General features: G+C 44.9%; 1 protein-coding gene across 1 annotated transcript in view; it reads right to left on the bottom strand.

The window, feature by feature from the left end:
* Positions 1-10,537, bottom strand: part of LOC119181305 (hippocampus abundant transcript 1 protein) — a 33,672-nt gene extending 23,135 nt beyond the window's left edge. The window contains exons 1-3 of the mRNA XM_037432512.2: positions 10,066-10,537; positions 6,341-6,436; positions 2,125-2,187 (exon numbers count right to left, since the gene is read on the bottom strand). Of these exons, the coding sequence (XP_037288409.1) occupies positions 2,125-2,187; positions 6,341-6,436; positions 10,066-10,161 (255 nt within the window). The 5' untranslated portion in view covers positions 10,162-10,537. The remainder of the gene's footprint in view (positions 1-2,124; positions 2,188-6,340; positions 6,437-10,065) is intronic.
* Positions 10,538-21,108: the final 10,571 nt, after the last annotated feature.

Here is a 21,108-nt window from a genome sequence, read left to right as displayed (position 1 = left end):
TCAGGCAGAATTTCCACCATGTTTGTCAGTTAAGCAAGTTTTTTATGGCACAAAAGCAACCATAGTGACACTGAGCCAGCTTCCCTTCATGCAAACAATAGTGCTTTTTATTTCATATTTAAGACGCTAGACGGCACTACTTTGGTATGCGGTGGCAGCCACCAATAATGTATAACCCTAGAAAACAGTTGTTCACATGTTCTAGCACTTTTTTTGTTATTTTTTCATCAAATGATAGGCCAAGTCCCCGAGCGCATAGAAAATGTACAGGTAAGCAGGAGTATGTTCTGAAAAATTCATTACAGCATGCTCTTAAAATCCATTTTTTGTTCCTACTGTACCCTGACGTTCCGACATGGTATGAGCAGCATTACCTGGCGTACGTGTATGTGAAAAGTGTATGTGCACATACAATGTTCGAGACTCCGCTCACTTGCTTCGCAGGTACGTTGGATGACAGTGACTGCATGACTGCACGGCATGAGCAGACGATCAAGGTGACGCGCAAACTGCCATTTTTTGTGTTCTGGTGATTGACGTTATCCCAACTAGCCGGACTGCTGCGTGAAGTCACCGGGATTAGTACTGTAGCCCGACGTCAAGTTAGTGTCGATGTCGTTATGTGTGCCACGAGAAAATTGACTTTAGCATCAACATAAGATATCCTATCAGCATTTGCTGAGCGTCACACTTGCTCAGAGCGCCACACTTGCTCTTTATACAAGAGAATTGTATGGCAGAGTAAACTCGCCTAATCACACAACAAAAAACAGAAAAGAGTAAGGTGGTCATCTCAAAGACAACTCATTAAAACACTCCAAGTTAAACTTAAAGATAACGAGCATGTCTTGGGTCTCATAACTTTTCTCGTCCCCTTTGTGTTGTCTCTGCCACTTCGAAGTCTCTGCCACTTTGAGGCTGAATCAGTTTACACTGAGGTATTTGGGCCAAATGAGACAAGTCAGTAAAGTAGACGATAGAAAATGGAATCATGCTCTTGAGGGCATGCGCAGCTTAGTCTAGCTCGCCATTTTGCCGACACAGCGCTGTGCCTCACTACAATCCATGACCTTGGACCTTTGCAAACGTAGTGTTTAAGACACCCCTGCATCTGTCTGCACTTCATGCTATGCATTCGTTAAAAAGACAACAAACCCACATTTTAACCAATTGCATTGTTGAAATAGCTTTCAAAAAGCCTTGCAGCACCGGTTTTATGCACAAAAAAAAAATCACAGCATATCCACGAAGTGAATGATGATGAGTGGGGCGAAGCGCTGGAGGGTTTCATCGCTAAACAGTGGACCATTCACGACTATCGCTCACTGCATCATCAAAGACTTGACAAACAGTGTATATATTTATACAACAAATTTTATATTTCATAAGTGGTAGCTTGCAAGGACGAAGTAGTGGGCAGTTTGCAAAGGTAAAACTGTAGGCAATCACATACAAACAAGGAATGAACACAGTGGGACAATCTATGGTTCTTTAACACACGCTTGAATACAAGTACACGACCATCTTGCATTTCATATTGACTACTTCTTAACAGTATTTGCTTCGGTGATGAGGCGTAGTAGGATGTTTGCAAGGACGAAGCAGTGGGCAATTGGCAAAGGTGGAACTGTATTCAGGCGGTCACGTACATACATACATACACATACATGCATGCATGAATATATACATACATACATGCATACATACATACATACACACATACACGTGATAGACAGATCCACACCTTTAGGAGCTTCACACCTAAAAGAAGTCAGTCCAGATAAGAACGCATTCAAGTGCTTGCATGCTTTTAGCGCAATCTAAACAACGTAACCCCAGCAGGGTGAATGACATTGTATGCATCTTCGCTGTTCCTTCTAATATGGGGTGCTATGATTCATCACCTGTAACGCAAAAGGGTGGCCAGAAAATGAGCTTGCAACATCACACGGGGAAACAGCATTTCACCTTACTGACAGATAAAAACATAAAACGACTCTGGGTCTTAGCCTCTGCAATGATGAAATACGGACAGTGCCTAGATAAGTCCGACCGCCTTATCCCAAAAGGCACAATGAAATTTTACAGTTGCGACAGAAAGGTGGTCCGTGAGAGAGAACTCACCTTGATTCCCATAATGAGGCCATTCATAAGGAAGGTGTGATTTGGGAATGTTTCGTTTAGGACCTGCAAAAAAAGATGATTATTATGAAAGAGGAATAACTTTAGATTTTGAGGTGTTCAAGAAATGAAAAATGTTGGTTTCCAAGTAATATCATGGCAGAAAGCTATAACGAAAAAAATACCCGCATACTCACAAAGTGAATTCTGATGATGGGGCGAAGCTGCATGCATTGGATCATGAATCGTGGCCTTCTGTTTTGTTCTGGCTAAGGGTATTTTGTTTTGTTTTTGTTAACCTTTTGTTCTGTCTTATGATCTGACTGATGGGTGGTTAGATGTTGGTGTCTAATAACAGCCTTGTTATAACATTTTTTGTTCTTTACAAATGCTTCAGTTTCTACATCTTCTCTAGACACCAAGCGGCAATTTACGGAGGGGAAAACATAGTGCAGCCTTAAGGTGCTTTGTACCTAAAAAAACACTTTGTACAAGTTTTTTTTAGTATATAAAAACACACGATCAGGCTCACTTGGCCAGCAAAGGCACAGAAATGAAAGAAAATGTGATAGTGCCATGTTAAATTATCTACACCATCTTTCCATACCCTCACATTTTGTTAGGGTTGGCTAGAGCTTAATTTATCGTCCACAAGTAAAAAAAGATTACACCACATCCTAAAGCAAGTATAAAAAGTAAAATGCAGGTGAAGAGAATTTTAATGAGCCACCATGGCTCAAACAGGAAAAAAAAAACCTGTTGAAACCCACTGAAGTTTTGGCATGAAGTTAAAAAAAATGTGATTTCAGTCAAGATTATTTTCTCTTAGTAGCCAATCAGCCAACTATCGTAAAATGGACGTAAAATTCTCTTTGCTGAATAGTCTGTAATGGTGTTTTACAGCTTCACCTCTACGTTTTGGTCAATAAAAACGGTTTTTACAACAGGGAATCAATGGAGAGGGAAGCTATCTCCCCGTGCGTGGAGGTGCTGCCTTTTAACGTCCAATCATGAGAATTTAAAAAAAAATCAAAATTGGTTTTACACGATCATAATGTCCAATTTGGTATTGAACATTGTATTAAAGGAACCCTGAAATGGTTTTGATGACTTTTTACAAATACATTGGGCTGGTAGACCAAGTCTCAAGGGTAATCTAAAGACCGATCTGAGCTTTCCGCATAAACTGTGTAATTTATTACAACGCTTTAAACCTGCGAATCACTCCAGATCGCTGCGACTCGGTTAAACGCGTTTTCAATTGCCCATACACCAAGCAACACGCTCTACCCCACTGACATCATCGATGATCTGATTGACTGTGGAAGGTGCAGCACAGAGTGCCGGTATCGGATCGGCGGTGGGATTCACGCATATGCAGTCTCACACCCCATCGTGACGCAGGCGCCGTGAAGGCGGAGCTTAACACCGAGCGCTCGAAGGAAGAGTTGAGGACAGTTGAGGGTGAAAGGCAGAGCGGAGGAGGAGGGTACTTTTTTAGTACTGGTAGCTCCGTTAATAATGGGTGTTTCGATTTAACTCTGGTGCCAATGATTTGCTCCAGTAGTGGTGGTATGTGAAAAAATCGTTTCAGGGACCCTTTAAAAAGAATTTATGTCAGTCAACAGATTGCCCTGCTAAAGGAACAACTTTTTTCCTTTTACATACCAGGTTTCTGAAGATTAACTTGTGTTATGAACACCTTTTCACAGCACTTCGTAGACTTAAGAGTATAAGCCAATCAATTAACATCTTTGGAGAAAGAAAACATCGGTTATAGAAATTGACTGCCTGTCCACCTCACACAAGAAAAAAAAAACAATATCATGGTATTTCCGCAGTGCCAAAAAAACAAGTTATAATGTACTGAAAAAATAAAAATATTTTCTTCAGCAAGGGCCAAACAATAAATGATAATCAGTACATATTCTGAAACCTGTGACACCCACGCCAACAGACTGGTGTCTCTAGTTTAGGAGTGATGTTGTAAGTAATTTATGGCTCTCCCATTCTGTTAACAAATCGTTTTTTCTTGCCAACACAAATTGAAATAATCTTGCCATGGACTATGTTTCCCAGTATACAAAGTTTTCTTTTGCTACAGCCGACACTCTTCAAAATCCCACAGCAGCATATTGAAAGGTTTAGTCGGTTCGGCTGCATTGCCTGGAGAGCCCAGCTACCCCCTATTTCAACTACTAAGTGCACCTAATATTATTATTATTAATAACAATGAATAACATTATTGGTAGTACAGTTGTTATGCTGCACAAGGGATTAAAATGTCTATGTGCCAAAACAAAAAGTGAAATTAAAATTAGGCACACAAAAATTATTACACAGTGCCTATTGCAAGATTCCGCCCATTCAGATTAGCATTCCTTTCATAATGAACTGCAACATTCAGTTGGCTAATTAAAAAGACTCACGCTGGCCACAATTGGCTTTTTCAGTGAAGCACATCTCTCAATCCAACCTGTTATTACCTAGGGAGCTAAACGTTACTTGCATGAGAAATTTTAACTTCCTAATTGCTAATCAAAAATGATAGCTAATTAATTTGTGACATGTTCTCTTTAGGACTCCTGCTCCAACTGCAAAAATCACTTCGTACAGAGACTTTCAAAGCCCCATTACCAATACAGTACCGTTAACAGCCAGCTAAAGAGAGCACGAAATCAAGGCCCAACTTCCAGTCTTGCATTTCGCATCAGAAACGTGGCCCCGGTAGGTCAGTGTAATGTCATGACAGTTATCTGTTCAATGCAAGCCACAGTGGTGCGGTAAACGTTCTCACGATTAGCAGACATAATTCCCAAACTTATTTTTTTAGAGCCGTTAATAAAGTGTTACATCATTGCATATGCAAACATATATATGAGCACGAGGCAGATGAGGATGAAGAAAAGCGCTGTAGACAGGGCGGACGCCAACTACCAACTCTGGTATCCACTATGGCAGAGTTGGTAGTTGGTGCCCATCCAGTCTGCAGTGTTTTTCTTCACCCTTACCTGCTTCACATCTACCGTAAAATACCAAGCAAGTGCCCCTCCCCCCCCCTTTTCCAGATATTTAAAATATGTGCCACTGACTGAGCAAGCCCTGCAACCTCTCATTTGCCATTTTTCTCAAACTTATTTCTACTACTAAATCTAGCAGCTGTGGTTCCCAGGAAGCAATGTTCTGGTCTTTAGATATGTGCATGATTGCTTAGAATATTTACGGAGTGGTGCCTAGGGGTACATTCTGAGTTGTCACGAATTCCAAGGGGAAACGGCGCAAAAACGAAACGAAGGAAGAATGATCACACAACACGAGCCCTTCTTCATCTCGTTAATGCACTGTTTCTCCTCTGTATCATGTACCAACGGGCCCTTCAAGACACCCTTCTGTCACAAATTGACGGAACATTAGAAGAATGTTCCCCTTGCCATAACGCGTGAAACTTCACACAACGATTCGCTTTGGCTCAGTAAAAACGGTAAATGCATGCGTATTCAACAAAGCGTTCCATTCGAAGCACTTCATAGCAGGGTCTCCGCCGCCATTTAAAGTTTTGGTCCATAACCTGACAGGGACCCCTCCTCCCCATCCTGCCCGATTATCTTCCATCCCAGGAGAAGGAGACAGGAAGATGTCTTGCTCGCGATTTTAGGGTATATGTTTCTATAAGATTAAAACCAAATAGCCCAAATCAAAGCTTTGCTACATCACCACACTTCTACACTGTAGTGCTGCTGGCTTTCCCGTAAATTCTTCACTATCCACACCCATCTGCGCACTGGTTCGCGAGCTTTAAGGTGGCCATGATATGCGTACATGCAGAGACACTGCCAGCTGTGAGCACAGAAAGAAAGGGGGGGGGAAGAAGGGGCGAGGGCCCCACCAAACAGTCACCCCCCCCCCCCCCTTTTTTTTTTCTTCCTTGCCCCCGATTGCCATCCAATGGGCTAACATAATCAAAACACAATGCACAAGCTTCCCACCTTCTGACACCCCCTCCCCCCCTCAGAAAAAAAAAAATCTAGTTACAGTCCTGGCTGAATGTTGAGTCTTTAAATATTAATACATGCAGAAGCATTTTTTTCCTTTATTTTTTATGTATTTTTTCTTCTTATTTTTAAGCACCCATGGAATTTCCTGTGTCAATCCTACACTGCAGGAGTGCTGGACTAATCAGGTTGCCAAACTGGATCGTGGTTTTGCAAACGCCGCTCACCGTGATCATGGGCGTCGTCAGCAGGCCCCAGGCAAAGAACTCGAGGAAGATGACCACTACCGCATGGTAGACACTTGGCTCGCCGAACCCTGACGTCTGCGCGAGGCATCAGGAAAATCCTTTAGTCTTTATAAGAGTAGCAATCATGAAGCGCTCCTGCCTTGACTGACGCTTGTGCAACAAACTGATACAAATTTGTTCATGCCATTCTAGTGAATCAACATATTGCAAAAGTGTTCTGTGTTCACCCAGCACATCTTATCACATTACTTCACTCAGGAACAAACAAAGGGGCCGTATGAAATGGACCACAAGCTTGCTTCTTTGTGAAGCACAGCCTAATGAATCTTTGTCCATTAACTTCCTCTTGTTCCCCAGGGCAAGTATTGTTTGTTCAGTCATGCATTCATTCAGCTCTTCATTTCTGATAAGGAAGTCTAGGATATAAGGACAAAAAGCCAATGTGCTTCCCTTAACGAAACTCCCTAACACTTGAATGCACTAACTTGGAGCATGCACCAACAAATACAAAGACATTATATACTATCAACACATACAGAACAAAGTGTTATACAAATGAATAATGGAACAACGTGCATATTTTTACAATCATAAACGTTGACAATGCTTTTGATTCTTGCAATGGCAGAACCCACACACCAAGCCAAGGCAATACCCAAGTCACTAGTCGAATTAAAAGGCCTATCTATCATAAACTTCATATTAAATTACGTAATGCTCTGGGCCTTCAGAAGTAATTAGAACAAATAATTGTGTTCAATGGCAGTATATCTCAGTTTCAGTTTCAGTTTATTCATTCATTCAAAATTTGTATAATGTAGTATTCAAACGAGGGTCCCAAAGTCAAGCGACTGCATTGGGACCCTCGGTTAACAATAACAATAAAATAATAATTATAACAGCACGTAAAATACGCAACATAAGTGAAAAGTAAACAGTGAACTTACATAAAATAACATCAAGTAAACAAAAAAGGCAGTTAGAATGCGACACAAGAACAATAGTAATAAGTTATACAAGTAAAACATAATCACGCCATAAAGCAATAATCTAAATTTGCAAAGGCTTACCAATTTCATGCCCGGATACATAACAATCGTTAAGTAATCATCGTTGTTAACCTAGTTATGCAAGATTAGATGAGATTCTGATGAGATTAGAACATGTTGAAATAAATTATCACTCGCCAAGAGTATGATGATAATAAACTAAAACTTGATGTTAGGGGCCATATGAGACCCTCATTCACAATATAGAGCATGCATAGTTCCTTCTGTTTACGAATGGGAGAGACGGCTATACTTCTCAGAGTACGCTCATTTAACATTGTATGAATAATAGCGAGTCATACATCCCGGACAAGACAGCACCAATGCGTTCCTCTCAAATTCCTTGTATCCCTTGGCTGAAAGCCTTTGCACGTGTGGTGTTCAAAACAAGACAGTTTCCTACGGGGTTTATGAGAGGGAACCCAGGTGCTAGTGCTTGTCGAAGCTGGAACGCATAGAGTTTCAGCCAGCATAGGAATGACAGCTGGTACACAAATTTGCCTCAGCTTCTTTTTTTTTCCAGTTGTGTGTGGCCTGGAGCTCGTATGTGGCAAGACAAAGTTCAGCAAAAGTTCAATAGTCCCAATTCCTCTTTAGGCTCACCAGTTCAAACTGGCTCACACAGTTCACAATGATTCACTGTTTCATCTGAAACAAACACCAAGGCACAACAATCAAACAAAGCCAAAAGTGCATTCGAAGCCTCAAGCCCAAAGAATCAGCAAGTCCATGTCCTACCTACCCATCATTCCCATGGAGGCTGAACCATCACAGCAAGAGTTCCCACTAACTACGCATAGGAATCTAAATGTTTGAACCTACCCAAGGAGCTGCCCGAACATTTGAGTAATTTTTTGACCATGAGGACTGATTTGAATAACAACTCAATGACTTCGGTTAACATATTACAATGGTGCGCTTTGTTCGACACGCCGCATCACACACAAAAATGACCCAACTGAGACAATCTTGGTCAAGGCTCCACCTTTGTCGAGAGTCTGATATAGGGCAGCGTGTCGTAGCTCAAGCACTCAGCGGTGAAGAAAACAAATTTCGCACGGGGAACTGTTACATGTTCACCTAAATACAGCCAAATTAACAAGCACTGCAGACATTACCCTACTAACCAATGTGAAGTGCTTGCGGGAAAGCTAGTAACGTAATTTAAATGATGGCACAATAAATTCCCTAATTCAACGCGCCAAAACCTTCACACAATACTGAGGCATGCTGTAGTGGGCAACTCTTAGTTAATTCTGACCACTTGGCGTTCTTTAATGTGCGCTGAAATCTAAGTTAACGGTAGTCGGTCACAATTTGCTCCAGTTTAAATGCAGAGCGTAGAATCGAGGACGCTTGCAGGAGCCCTAGTTTCCAAGCTACGCAGCACATTATAGGGTATCTCAAAAGACATTGAGAATTGTGAATGCTCTGTGGCCAGTCAAATGGTTTAAAGAATTCCTTCAACTGAGAAACCTTTGATGCTGAGGTTAAGACTTGTAGGTCTACGCGACGGTTATGCTAATTATACAAGCAACAACGTGGCTAGCATGGTGTGATGAAGGCGTAGGTGTACAAGATCCAGAAAAGCGACGGATGAAAATGAAAGGGTACAGCACAGACCCCCAAAAGACAAAGCAGCGAACAGCTGTGTACCATGTGTTGCATAAATGAAAGCTGGCAACATTCCTTTAACAGAATAATTTTACTTCTAGAACAAGAACAAGTTCATTTAATGAGTACGTATTCAACAAATAGGCTTTTGACAGATGTTCAGATTAGATTGTTTCCACATTGTAGGCATGTGGTAGAACAAAGCCGGCAATCTCTTTCGAGCTCTGTGAAGCATGAGCAACATGCGACGAGACGTAAAATAGCTGTTTGCTGGCTACAGATCACAAATGCATCAACTGGCAGCTGTAACGCTGCAAGCGTCAGCCTCTGCGATTCAAGCCCCATCTGCGTCAACTTTTTTCTATTTTCGTTCCTTTCCATCGACGCCGCTGTAACCGCTAAGGCGAACATCTGCAGCGAATAGGGAAGACCTTTAGCTGCGTGTGGCTTAGAGAGGTTTCTTATGTGACATACGAAACAAAGCAGATTGTTATTTTACCTCGGAAGAAAAAATACGCGGAAATGTAAACACAGGCACCCCAATAGAACGCAGAACGGCGGGACATGCTCAATTTGGACACAAGTTGCAGAGGCACTTGACGATTCACTTCACGTATTCGACTCGAACATTACGCTACGGCCTTACGGATAGATGTTCATCGCGTTGCACTCAGTGCTCATGGAACGAATGCAATGCGGGTCGTCTGTTGCTACACGACTTTTTAAATACCGTCTAGACTTCCTATCTTCTATCACAATCGCAGTTCATGATTGCTCAACGATCAACCTGTTACCTCAGTCGTCCAGTTGGACTAGTTGAACTTCGATCCTCCATCGCGATCACGGTCGGTGTCGCAATAATTTCAACGAAAAAGCGGAGATTGCCACAGCGTTGCGCGGGTCGCTGGAACAACTGGGAGTGGCGTAGCGTTACGTCGACTTAAATGCCTAAGGCACAGAGCGCGTACATTCGGGAATGGAATGCGAAAGCGACCGACCGCTCTCTTTTATATGAGCGGCGATGTGAACGATAAGACTTACGATGAAGCCGTCCTTCATGATGGACTTTCGGCTTCGGATGATCATGGTGGCAACTTTGCGGGACACTTTGGCAGGCATGACGAGCGCTCGGTTCATGGGGGAATCCGTCGGTAGATTCACCGGGCCCCACCGAGGGAGCCGCGAACCGCGCGATGGTGTTGAAGCGATTAAACGGCGAAACCACGGGCTGTCCCTTCCGTAAGGACACGAAGCGCCGCAAGGAGCTCCGTGCCGCTACTTGCGTGGTGGTGCAGGCGTTCGGCAAACGAGGGGGATATCCCTTCGGTTTCACAGCAACAGCGGTAGGCCTAAAACACTCCGCTCGAGTCGGCAGTTTCGGCGATCTTCCCGTCGGTCCGATGACGAAGACATGGCTCGTCTTTGTGGTCAACAAGTCCGCGACTCCACAAACCACCGACTCCCTCGCGTTTCGGGCCAATACGGAGTCCCCGTCGGTGGCGATTCTAACATGTTCTCGACGATATCCGAGTTTCCATTTGTCGTAAAACAGACGCTGCTTGTGGAGAAAGTCACCTGTTGAGGTGGTGGACGAGAGGAACGCGGCTACAGGCAAAGATTGTTTATGACTTCTCTGAATAAACGAACGGTCACGTAGAGGCCGCTGCTAACGTGTCTCTAAAATGAGCTTGCGCGAACGGACGCCGTCAGACGCTGCAGTAACACTGGTTTCGGTTTCGCTTTATTAAAAAAAATTGCTTTGCCAACTGTTTGAATTTCATACTTTGCAGTGTGCTTTCTCAACTGCTGATATCATTGTCATTTTCGCTACTGCCGTTGAAGTAGTGACCTGGATAACTTCAAATAACTTTCTTAAGAACTACTCCACAAACGTTTTGGCGGTTCGCTCCAATGTATGACGCATGCGCAGTGGCAACAAACACATAACTGGTTCCTTGCTCCAAGACTGGCTTATTCCAAACAGCCATTTCATGGGCCTTTGAATCACGTTTAGACATGGAGGAACGCGTTTAGACCGAAAAATAATTTGGCCTCTGGCGATTTTGTAATAAACAAAGCAGTACATTCCCTGAAAACTTTCATTAACGTAGTTGTAAGTTCTGATTTATATTCAAGTCACATATTCCCTGAAAACTTTCATTAACGTAGTTGTAAGTTCTGATTTATATTCAAGTCACATGTACTGCTTTGTTTATACATAGTGCTCATGTGATGTCACTGCCGCCGTTGTCGCCCTCTCCCGCCATGCCCGGGTACCTCGCTGGGTACCTACATCAGTTTACCTACACCGTGCTGCAGCGCGGTTTGTTGGGGGCTCGTCACTGTTGCTGAGTACGATGTTGAAAGGGAAGCATTGTTGTTTTTGTTGTACTTCAACGAGCCCATCGGATATGGAAGAACTCGCTTGTTCACTCGATACGAGACCAGAAAATTCAAGATGTGCAACACGTATACCAGCCACCACGTACACTGGCGGCCTTCCACGATCTACGAGGGCCCATTATCTCGCTTTCACTACAAACACTACAAGTTGCGTGATCCAAGAACAAGTGAAAGCTCAAAGTATCTCAAGCCACAATATTAAGAGTGGATGAGCGAAGTGCAGCCGCTCCCATCGAAAACGAGTCGCGCAGAGCTCCGTCCTGCTCTCCGTACGCAAACGTCCTGCTCTCCGTACGGCTGGCCTGCTCCAACCTATCGACATTCCCCCGGAACGATTCTTCCGCGTCGGCCTCGACTTGATCGGACCTTTCCCAACGTCCGTGTCAGGCAAAAAATGGATTGCTGTCGCAACTGGCTATGCGATCATATACGCTATAACTCGTGCCTTGCCAAGTAGCTGCGCTACAGACGTCGCGGACTTTCTACTGAATGACGTCATTCTGCGGCATGGGGCTCCGCGCCAGCTTCTGACGGATCATGGCCGCTGCTTCTTCGCAAAAGTTGTCGACGAAATCCTCCGTAGCTGCTCTACCGAATATCAGCTTACTACTGTCAACTATTCCCCGACCAACGGTCTCACAGAGCGCCTCAACTGAAATATTACAGACACGTTGTCCATGTACGTCTCTGCTGATCACCGTGACTTGGACGCAACGCTCCCGTACGTTACGTTTGCATACAATTCGTCAAGGCATGACACCGCCGGCTATTCTCCGTTCTTTCTTCTGTACGGCCGCAACCCTGCATTGCCATTCGAAACACTCCTTCCTGCTGATACTACCGAACCAACGGTGTATGCTCAGGACGTTGGTTCTCGAGCCCGCGTCGCTCGCCAAATCGCGCACACTAAGCTCACTGCTTCTCAGGCCTCACAAAATGTCCGCTACGATGACTGGCACTGCTACGTTGACTACCCTGCTGACTCTGTCGTTCTACTTTGGACGCCGCATCGGCATGATGGCCTGTGCTAGAAGCTCCTTCCACGATACACCGGGCCCTACAAAGTTCTCCGCAAGGTCACCGACTTCGACTACCTCATCACTCCCGTTCAACCACACTCATCTTCTGCCACACCACCTACTGATGTTGTTCATGCGTAGCGACTAAAACGCTACTACACTGCCAGTCCTGATCGACTTAGCGGCGCCGTGATGGTGCTTCGTCCGCCGGGGGTGATGTTACCAGGCAGTGGGCATGGCTCCACTGTCGTAGAAGCATCGATGAAGAAGAAGCGGACTCGAAGCGCGAGATGCTATTAGCCCTGGGGTGTCACACCTACCTGTAAATATTGAAAATACACTCGTTTATTTGTATGCATTACATTTAGCAACACACTTTCCTAGGCTATCGGTAATCTTTCTGTTAAACCTCCATCATTCCAAATCTGAACAGTAAATGTTGAAACCACTTGATTCTTGGTCAATCCCCCACAGTGGGTATGCGCCACTAACAATAGAACAACAACAACAACACTCGTTTCTCTCCTCCGTGTGTTTGTAATCCCCGTAACAATATATTGTGATACAGAACAGCCACCGCCACCTTGCTGCATGAAAGAGAAAGACGACGACGGTTGTTGGTTGTCCGTAACATTGTTGTCCGTAACCCGTCCGTGACATTGTTGGTGGAGATACTGGGTACGGGTTGGTTAGGGATAGGTTATTTAATTAATCGGAGCGCTGGGTGAACAAAATGGCCCTAGTCCAACAACCGTCGTCGTCTTTCTCTTTCATGAGGCCAGGCTGTGGCTGTTCTGTATTATTATTTTTGTACTAACTACTGGTCCTTCAAAGGACGTTTAAATAAATAAATAAAACAATAAATCAATAAATAAATAGCAGAATCAGCTGGAACTCTAGCAGCAGAAATTCTCGTGGAAAGTGCAGAGGTACTTTTTGTCCGAAAAAAAAAAGGATATTTACTGATACAATGAGTATCACTTTCATCTTTTGTGTACCTTTATTGTTACTCTCTGTTTTCTTTCTTGTCACCGAGCTTCCGCAGCAGTGGGTACGCGTGACAGTCCCGGAAGTCCTCGTCGTCGTCAGTGCGAGATGCTCAGGATTTAAGCGAGCTTCAAAATTTTATATAAAAATGTAATATTATTACTCTATAACCTCCATTATTCTAAAGTTACGTAATAGTCTATAAAACCAGTCAATTCTCGGCAATCCCTACAGTGGTTGTGAGCCACAGTAGCAGGCGAACAAGAACAAAGCCCTTCGCCATTTGCCAGGCTGCATCTGTGCTTCCGCAGAAAACTTCAGGTAAGCCCTGGCGCTAACGCCTACTCAATTCCCCACGGAAGTTCATCGTGTCGATGAGCTTTTGAATAAGGATATGGTGCCCTAGGACAATATATTTGGGACAGCTAAGAGATCCCACTAATCGTCCTCGCCATTAGGACAGTCACTTACAACCTAACAATAAGTGTAAGTTCCAGACAATGCTGGGCCCTAGAACGAATTTGCATAAATGTTACATTCGATTGCGTTTAATCATTTCGATGGCGCCAAGTACTTCATTTCCCATGTGTCCGCGGGTAACTTTCCCATTGTGATGACCGATGGCTTCCATGCAGTGTCTGGACGGAGGCGCGACGAGCGCCTCGGTCCGACACTGGGTCCGAAACCGACGCGTCTCGTTCCCGGTCCAGACACTGGGCACAGCCTGGACAGGAGGACTGACCTGCCTTCTTCTCCCGTATCCCAAACAAAGACTGAGCCGGCGAGCTGCCATTTATGTTACAAAGGACCAACATGCCACATGTCTACACACATCATTGGTTGGTTGCGAAACTTTGTTGTGGTCATGCAAGGCGCGCGTTAGCGCGCAGCGGGCAACTCCCACGTCGCGACCATTAGGCCAATCCTATCGGCCGCTCCGCGGGCCTGCTGGACGGCCCAAAGTTGGTCGGCCAGGAGGGAGCTGCATAGGGCCTCCTCCCGCCGGACCGATGTAGTGTCGGGGTTAGTGTACATTGCCTTGCACTCCCAGAGCATGTGCGACAACGTGGATACATCCCCACATGCGGGGCAAGCGTCATTTGGGAACACGTCAGGATAAATAGCGTGAATGGATCTCAGGTGTGCTTAGAAAAAAAAAATGTTCGACGATTCAGAGTATACGATGTACTCTTCTATTGGAAAGCCTTAAACTGTCCCGGTGCATGGCCGGATTTCTAAATGTGTCAAGAATTGATTGGTGTGTTTAGAAGAAGTGGGGAATAATTTAGAGTACTTTGTATTCTACTATATGGGAGAGCTGAAAGCCGTCCGGTGGCCTGTCACTTGATGAGTCCGCATGGATTGTTTAGAAAAAAATGGCAGCATGTCCACGGAGTGAATGATGGAGACTGGGGCGAAGCATTCGTCCGTCCATTCGTTCTTGCTTCCATCCGTCTATGCGTCCGTCTGTGTGACCGTCCATGCGTCCATCCGCCCGTCCGTACGTCTGTTCGTGCGTCCGTCCCTGCGTTCGTCCATGCATCCGCCCGTGCGTACATTCATGTGTCCATCCATGCATCTGTCTGTGTGTCCGTTCGTCCATCTAGTCAACACTCCAAGTACCACCGTCTCGCATCTTTTCATCATATATTCCACATATAAAAGCACCGCCATCCAGCGGACATTCCAAGGACCAAACGAGAGGTGGCACACGCACACTTTCTTACGGCTTGCACTTCGGGTATAATTCCCACCTTTAACCACCTCGAGTTCATGGTATATTTCACTGTATTCATGGCACTGCGGCCGAACGCTCGCTAAACCTTTCTAAAACCAAGGAGGTTACGCCAAGCGAGTATAACGTAGCAACCTTTTCATGTCAGATAGTGCTCAATGTACATGCCAATGGCTGCTAATGGGAAATGAGAGACAGGAGAATTCGGCTTTTAATTTCTTACGGCTGGCGCTTCGTATCTACTTCCCACCTTTAACCACCTCGAGTTCATGGTATATTACTAGTTCATTGTATTCATGGCACTGCGGCTCAACGCTCGCTAAAGCTTTCTAAAACAAAGGAGCTTACACCGAGCGAGTATAACGTAGCAACCCTTTCTTGTCAGATAGTGCTCAATGGACATGCCAATGGCTGCTTATGGGGAATGAGAGACAGGAGAATTCGGCTTTCAGTCAACGCGCACGCCGCGAATTTTTTATTGTTTAACAGAGCACAAGAGAAATCTCCCCCCGGCACCACCTTGCAGGTCAAAATGTAACACTGGTTACACACTACGACTACGAGGGACGAATGGGTGCCACTTTAAGGAGCTTCCCCCTTAAAAAGTGCTTAACAATTGAGAGTGACTTGGTACTCCACTATAGCAGAGTTTAAAGCCGTCCCATGGGCCTCACACATCATGAGGCACATCATCAGAACTCGCAAGTGTGTATTGCGATCACCTATAGTGCGAGCACTCCCGACGCTGCGCCATACACCGCAGACGCATGTTCATGTCACTGCCTCTTATAGCCGAAAGATGAAACTTTCCACAAATTTCAGATAAGGTTCCGACATCATTACAATGCCAAGCCCAATACTTTAAATAGCGACGACGAACTTTTAATCCTTATTGCGCTTAGTACGTTGACATTAACTGAGAAAATGCATTTAAACTGTTGGAATAGAAACCACCGAGCATGGCTATCTTCCACAGATAAATTGCAGGCGCGCCGTTGTTCAGGGGGTGGAGCTTGTATTTATTCTTAGATGGTAACTTTAGTAACTTACTATAGTTAATCCTCCAGTTTTAGAGCTAAGGTCTCCTAGATGTCTTTGCTCAAACGTCTCCCAAGGTTATTCATCGTGTCGCAATGACCTTGACTGGCCAAAGCGCGAGCGTAACGGGCGTGACATCACTCCACGTGATCCGCTACAGGAAGGTGACGCCAAAGCCTCGTCACTCTTTCCAAGCGAATGTTCATGGACCGAGTGCACAGCGTTTGCAAAATCAAGCTGCATACTTTTCGTCCGTGATAATTATGTTGAGAAGAGTTCTACCTCCGCCGCATTTCGGCAACGTTTACCAACCGCGTGCACAGTTGCATGAAATTATGGCCCTCTTTAATAACGCTTGTTCTTTACTTAGGCTTTCTGGGGATTTACGCCGGCCGGAATAGTAATATCGCTACACGAGATTTCTTTCAAGCCATAGCCATTCTTTTCTGGCCGTAGACACTGCAGTGGATGTCGTGCCAAACGGTTCATATACACGCGATGGCACAGATGGGCGCATCACAAACGTCCAACTGTGCAGGGCGTTTCATATCCCGAAGAACCTTTTTTTTTGCAGGTCACGTGCACCGGTTCATCTTTCTTCATCCCTTCTGGCACCAGCAACAGGGCATGTAACTAAGCTAAGCTTAACGAGGGGATGTCGAACGCACGCGCACACACTTCAGCGTCCGTAAGTTCACTCAAAATCTGGAGGCGACTCTAATCTTCGACTTACGTGCCCAGTAGTGGCCCTTGAATCTCAGCGTTCCTCTGCCCTAGAGCATTCGTTGGATTGCGTTTAGTTGCATTATCGAAGCGAATCTCGGAAGCCACTTAGAAATAAGCGTGAGTTTAAGATGCGTGCCGCAAGGCACTGCAGCTTACTCGACCAGCCATTTTATGTAGGCTTTTAAGCTGCTCATATTCTCCCAACTGCTTTCAATACATTTCGTGCCCGCCTCTCAATGAACTCAATAAATTAATTTGAATTGTTTATCCTTTAAGTAAACTGGCCTATAAATCATGCCCCGAAATTACATGTATGTAAATAACTCTTAGATTGAACCAGAACCGTTTATTTGGTCTACTAGTCTGAATTATTAAAACAAATCTGAAACAAGAGTCACTGTTTGCTCCGCCCACTAGTAAAAAAAAAAAACTCATACCGGGACCACTTTCTAACAGCCAATCGCATTTTTCCTTATTTTAGACTTTGGATACGCCATCGAAGCAAGGTAAGTTCCCATTGAGCTACATATTACTATAACAGTATGCATGTACTCTGTTCCACGATTAATGGCGTTCGTTTCACTGGCAACCTTTCATTTTCTCAACAGCAAAATATGTATTACCGTGAGTATAAACTGCTCTTTCTTGCTTTCACCCTCGCTTTTATCTATATATGAAGACCTTGTAATTATATGTCGGAATGTCGGAAGTATGAAATCCAGAATCCCCGACTATCATCTATCATCACGGCCGTCGCAGCATACACGATATGAGGGCGTTTTAACGGCGAAGTGGTTCAAGAGACTGTCTTGACGTCGTCTCATGCTGGACGTCGTCTCATGCTCAGGTCCCACGTTTGATACACGTAAGCCTATACACCTTTTCACAGGAAGGAAAAAAACACCGCCATGATGGGCTGTGCGCGGGAGTACAAAGGCTAAGGGCGCAGCGTTGTCAGTGCATTTTCGAGGGGACGCGCCAATTTGCACAGCCCAAGGAGGGCTATGGCGGCGCCCTGGGAGGCGTTTATGAAAAGGTGAATAGGAGACTGCACGTTCGAAATGCCAGTGCTTGCCTGGCCGTGAACGCCATCGTCGCCAAAGGGCTTATTCGTCTGTCGAGCCAGTGACGTGACATGAAGCGCCGGCGCCGGTCGTTAAGACCAGACCACACGTATACCCGCATCAGCGCGTCCGCGCGTTCCACCGCCACGTGGCCTTCTGACGCCACACCCTCTTCTTTTAGGGAGAGGGAGTGTGACTAGCGAAGTTGCGCTCCCACTTTCTCCATAGTGTGGGAGAGTGGCAGAGCGTCAAAGTCATGCGCTGACGCGCTGCAACGGATACGTCTGGTCAGGCCACGTATGCGTTGCAGTGCGTCCGCACGTGCCTTTTTTTTTTATTTTTAGAAGCTTGCTTTTTGAGTGCCGAGCCAAGCCCTCTCCCTATGAAGAGAAAAGGCGCGCAGCATCGCATTGCCGTTACGTAACCACGCACCCTCTATTTCTATAGGTAGAGCACGCGGCACGTGTCATGAAGCCGAGCGCAGACGTGTTGCAGCGCGTACATGCGGCTAGGCCTTAATCGCTCGTACGCGTTGCAACGTGTCAGCGCGTGGCCTGTATGGGAACACAGCAAACAGTATGTGATAATCACAAAACAAATCAGGTAATGACAAGAAAGTAACAGAAACGAGTATAAAATATCACATAGTCACGCGAAAAAACAACAAAAGAGCAGAAAGGCACAAGAACAGAAATGAGCAGATAAAAACAAGGGAAACAGGTTAATCAAAGCTCCGCAGTCAGTCTAGTTTTCAATATAGAAATAGAAAGGACTCTGGTTTTTTTTTAAGGAAATACAGATTTTTTTCATAAGAACGCTCTTACAGTCAAGTTCCCGTCATCTTTATTCAAATGTAGTCACGTCATTTTCATTGGTACTCCCGGTCTGGCGCACCAGAGGGTGCGTCTCTCACGCACGCCATCATGTTTCGATATCGCCATGAAAATTCCGTAAAGACGATCTCAGATAACGTGCAGCTATTGCGATGTATGAAAAAAAAAACTCTTGGTAAAATTACTGCCATGAGGTAGATAATTATTTATTCAACAAGTTTTGTTAATTAGCCACCTGAGTGTTACTTTGGCCACGCAAAGACTTACCATCTCGAAAGATAGGGTTTGTCTGCTTAGACAAGGGAAAACTTGTGTTTACCCAAGAAAAAGACACATTGTATTTCAAAACAGTCGAACTTCAATGAAAATCAACACGGATGTAGCAAACAATCTGGTATAACACACAAATGAAGTTTCTCTCAGCCCTTCTCCGAAGTAATGGATAGGCGTTCATAGGGGACGCATGCGTACTGTATTCATGTTGTATACAAAGAAGTTTTTTCTACACTTGATCACAATCGTCGATTGCAATTGTGTTTCTTAATAGAAAATTAGCTTAATGTTTCTGTATTGTCTGTGCAGCGAGAGTGCAGCAGCGTCCTTACCGTAAGTAAAATGAAATATTGATTTGTGTTCGCTGCATTTCTTTGGATAGACACGTTAATCGAATGCACTATCTCGAAGTGTTCCTTCTCGTTCTAGAACGCAGCTTTGCAGGGGCACTGACACGTGAATTTTCAGCTCTTTTTCTTGTTCTAATGAAAGACCGAGCTCAAATGCCTAAAATTTGTACTGGTAGGAGCCAGTGCGCCATGAAAAAATTAATAATAATCGAAGCATGTCGTAAAGCTTTGGGGTGCCAACTGTACCCTGACGTAGAAAACCACCAAGTTGGGCCAGTTGGTTGATATTCATTTCTTCACTCAGCTACAGCTCAACACTCGCGAGGACAATAAAAGCTTCTGCTGTCCTCGTTACTGTTGCGCTGTAAACGAGTGAAGAAACGTACTATGACGTCAGAAAGATATATAAGGTCGATCGTCACGTGCTTGAGCACGATATCGGGACGCTTTCACGACAGCTTCGCTCCGCGGCTTCGTTAGTGACGGCACGAGTGGCCCATGACAAGCGAATTCTTCCAGGGGCGGGGAACATATGCGACGTGGTTTCGAGAATGTTCGCTCTTGGGGTGAGGGGGGAGGGAGGCTCCCTTTTAGCGCAGGTCCTAGCCGCATCTCCCTCCAGTAATGGAGAGGTGGAACGATAGGCGTGCGCAGGGTTTCCTTTAGGGAGGGACGAAGGTTCGTCGAAATCGCCCCCCTCTCTATATGTCAATGTATGCGGCTGACTTTGCACCCCCCTCCCCCGAGTCGCAGCACCCCCCCCCCCCCCCTATTCATTTATGTCAATGTATGGGGCTGACTTACCACTCCCCCTCCCAGGTAACTGTGAAGGGGTAGAGAGGCGCTTAAGGTGAAACTCTAAGCAACTCACTCTACTAGGCTATCTATATCCGTTCATACAGTCGTTTTATCCACGTTGTTGTGTTACGCTAATGTGGATATTGTTGAATTCCGCCATATTCACAGTCTTCTCAGCTTGGTCTCAAATTGAATTTCCAAGGAGAGCTGTTGCGGCCGTTCTGATTAGCTAAGACTACCACCGCGAGATAATTTGAATTTCCGTCGCTTTCCAGATTATACACACCTCAGCACAGCCACCCGCACACCTGTAGTTCAAAGCTTGCTTCGCGAAGTGTAACCTTCAGATTCATGCAGTGTATATTCACTTCTTGGTCGTGTTGATATTCAAATCGCGAAAATTTACGTGTGTTTGCAACATTTGTTCCTTATTACAGGTCCGCCCCTCATGCCCACCAGTAAGCACCTCATAACACTGTTCGTACTCCAGAGATGTGCAATAAAAAGGCAAAAACCTTCATGCTGATATATGTCGCTCATATAGGCGCAGCGCCACCACCTAACGCTAAATAAATTCATTCTGATACCATATTATGTGTTTTCTTATGTATAACTCACACCCTCAACAGCAATTCGAGCAAAATCTTGTAAGAAATGATGCCCACGTGTTGCCCCAAAGCTTGCTTCTTTTCACGACTTTTAGTAACTGCCGCGAAGCCAACGTGGCGAATCGGAATATTTGTTGTTTTATTATGGTAGATCCAATAAAAAAAAAAGTTCGCTGTGTGTAGCATGGGAAATCAACGGTTGAATAATGACCAGTTATATCAAGGGTTATCCAACGAAAATATAAACTGT

Source organism: Rhipicephalus microplus, chromosome 10 (genome assembly GCF_043290135.1).
Source record: "Rhipicephalus microplus isolate Deutch F79 chromosome 10, USDA_Rmic, whole genome shotgun sequence".
Classification (NCBI taxonomy): domain Eukaryota; kingdom Metazoa; phylum Arthropoda; class Arachnida; order Ixodida; family Ixodidae; genus Rhipicephalus; species Rhipicephalus microplus.
This window is presented reverse-complemented; position numbering and strand designations above follow the sequence as displayed.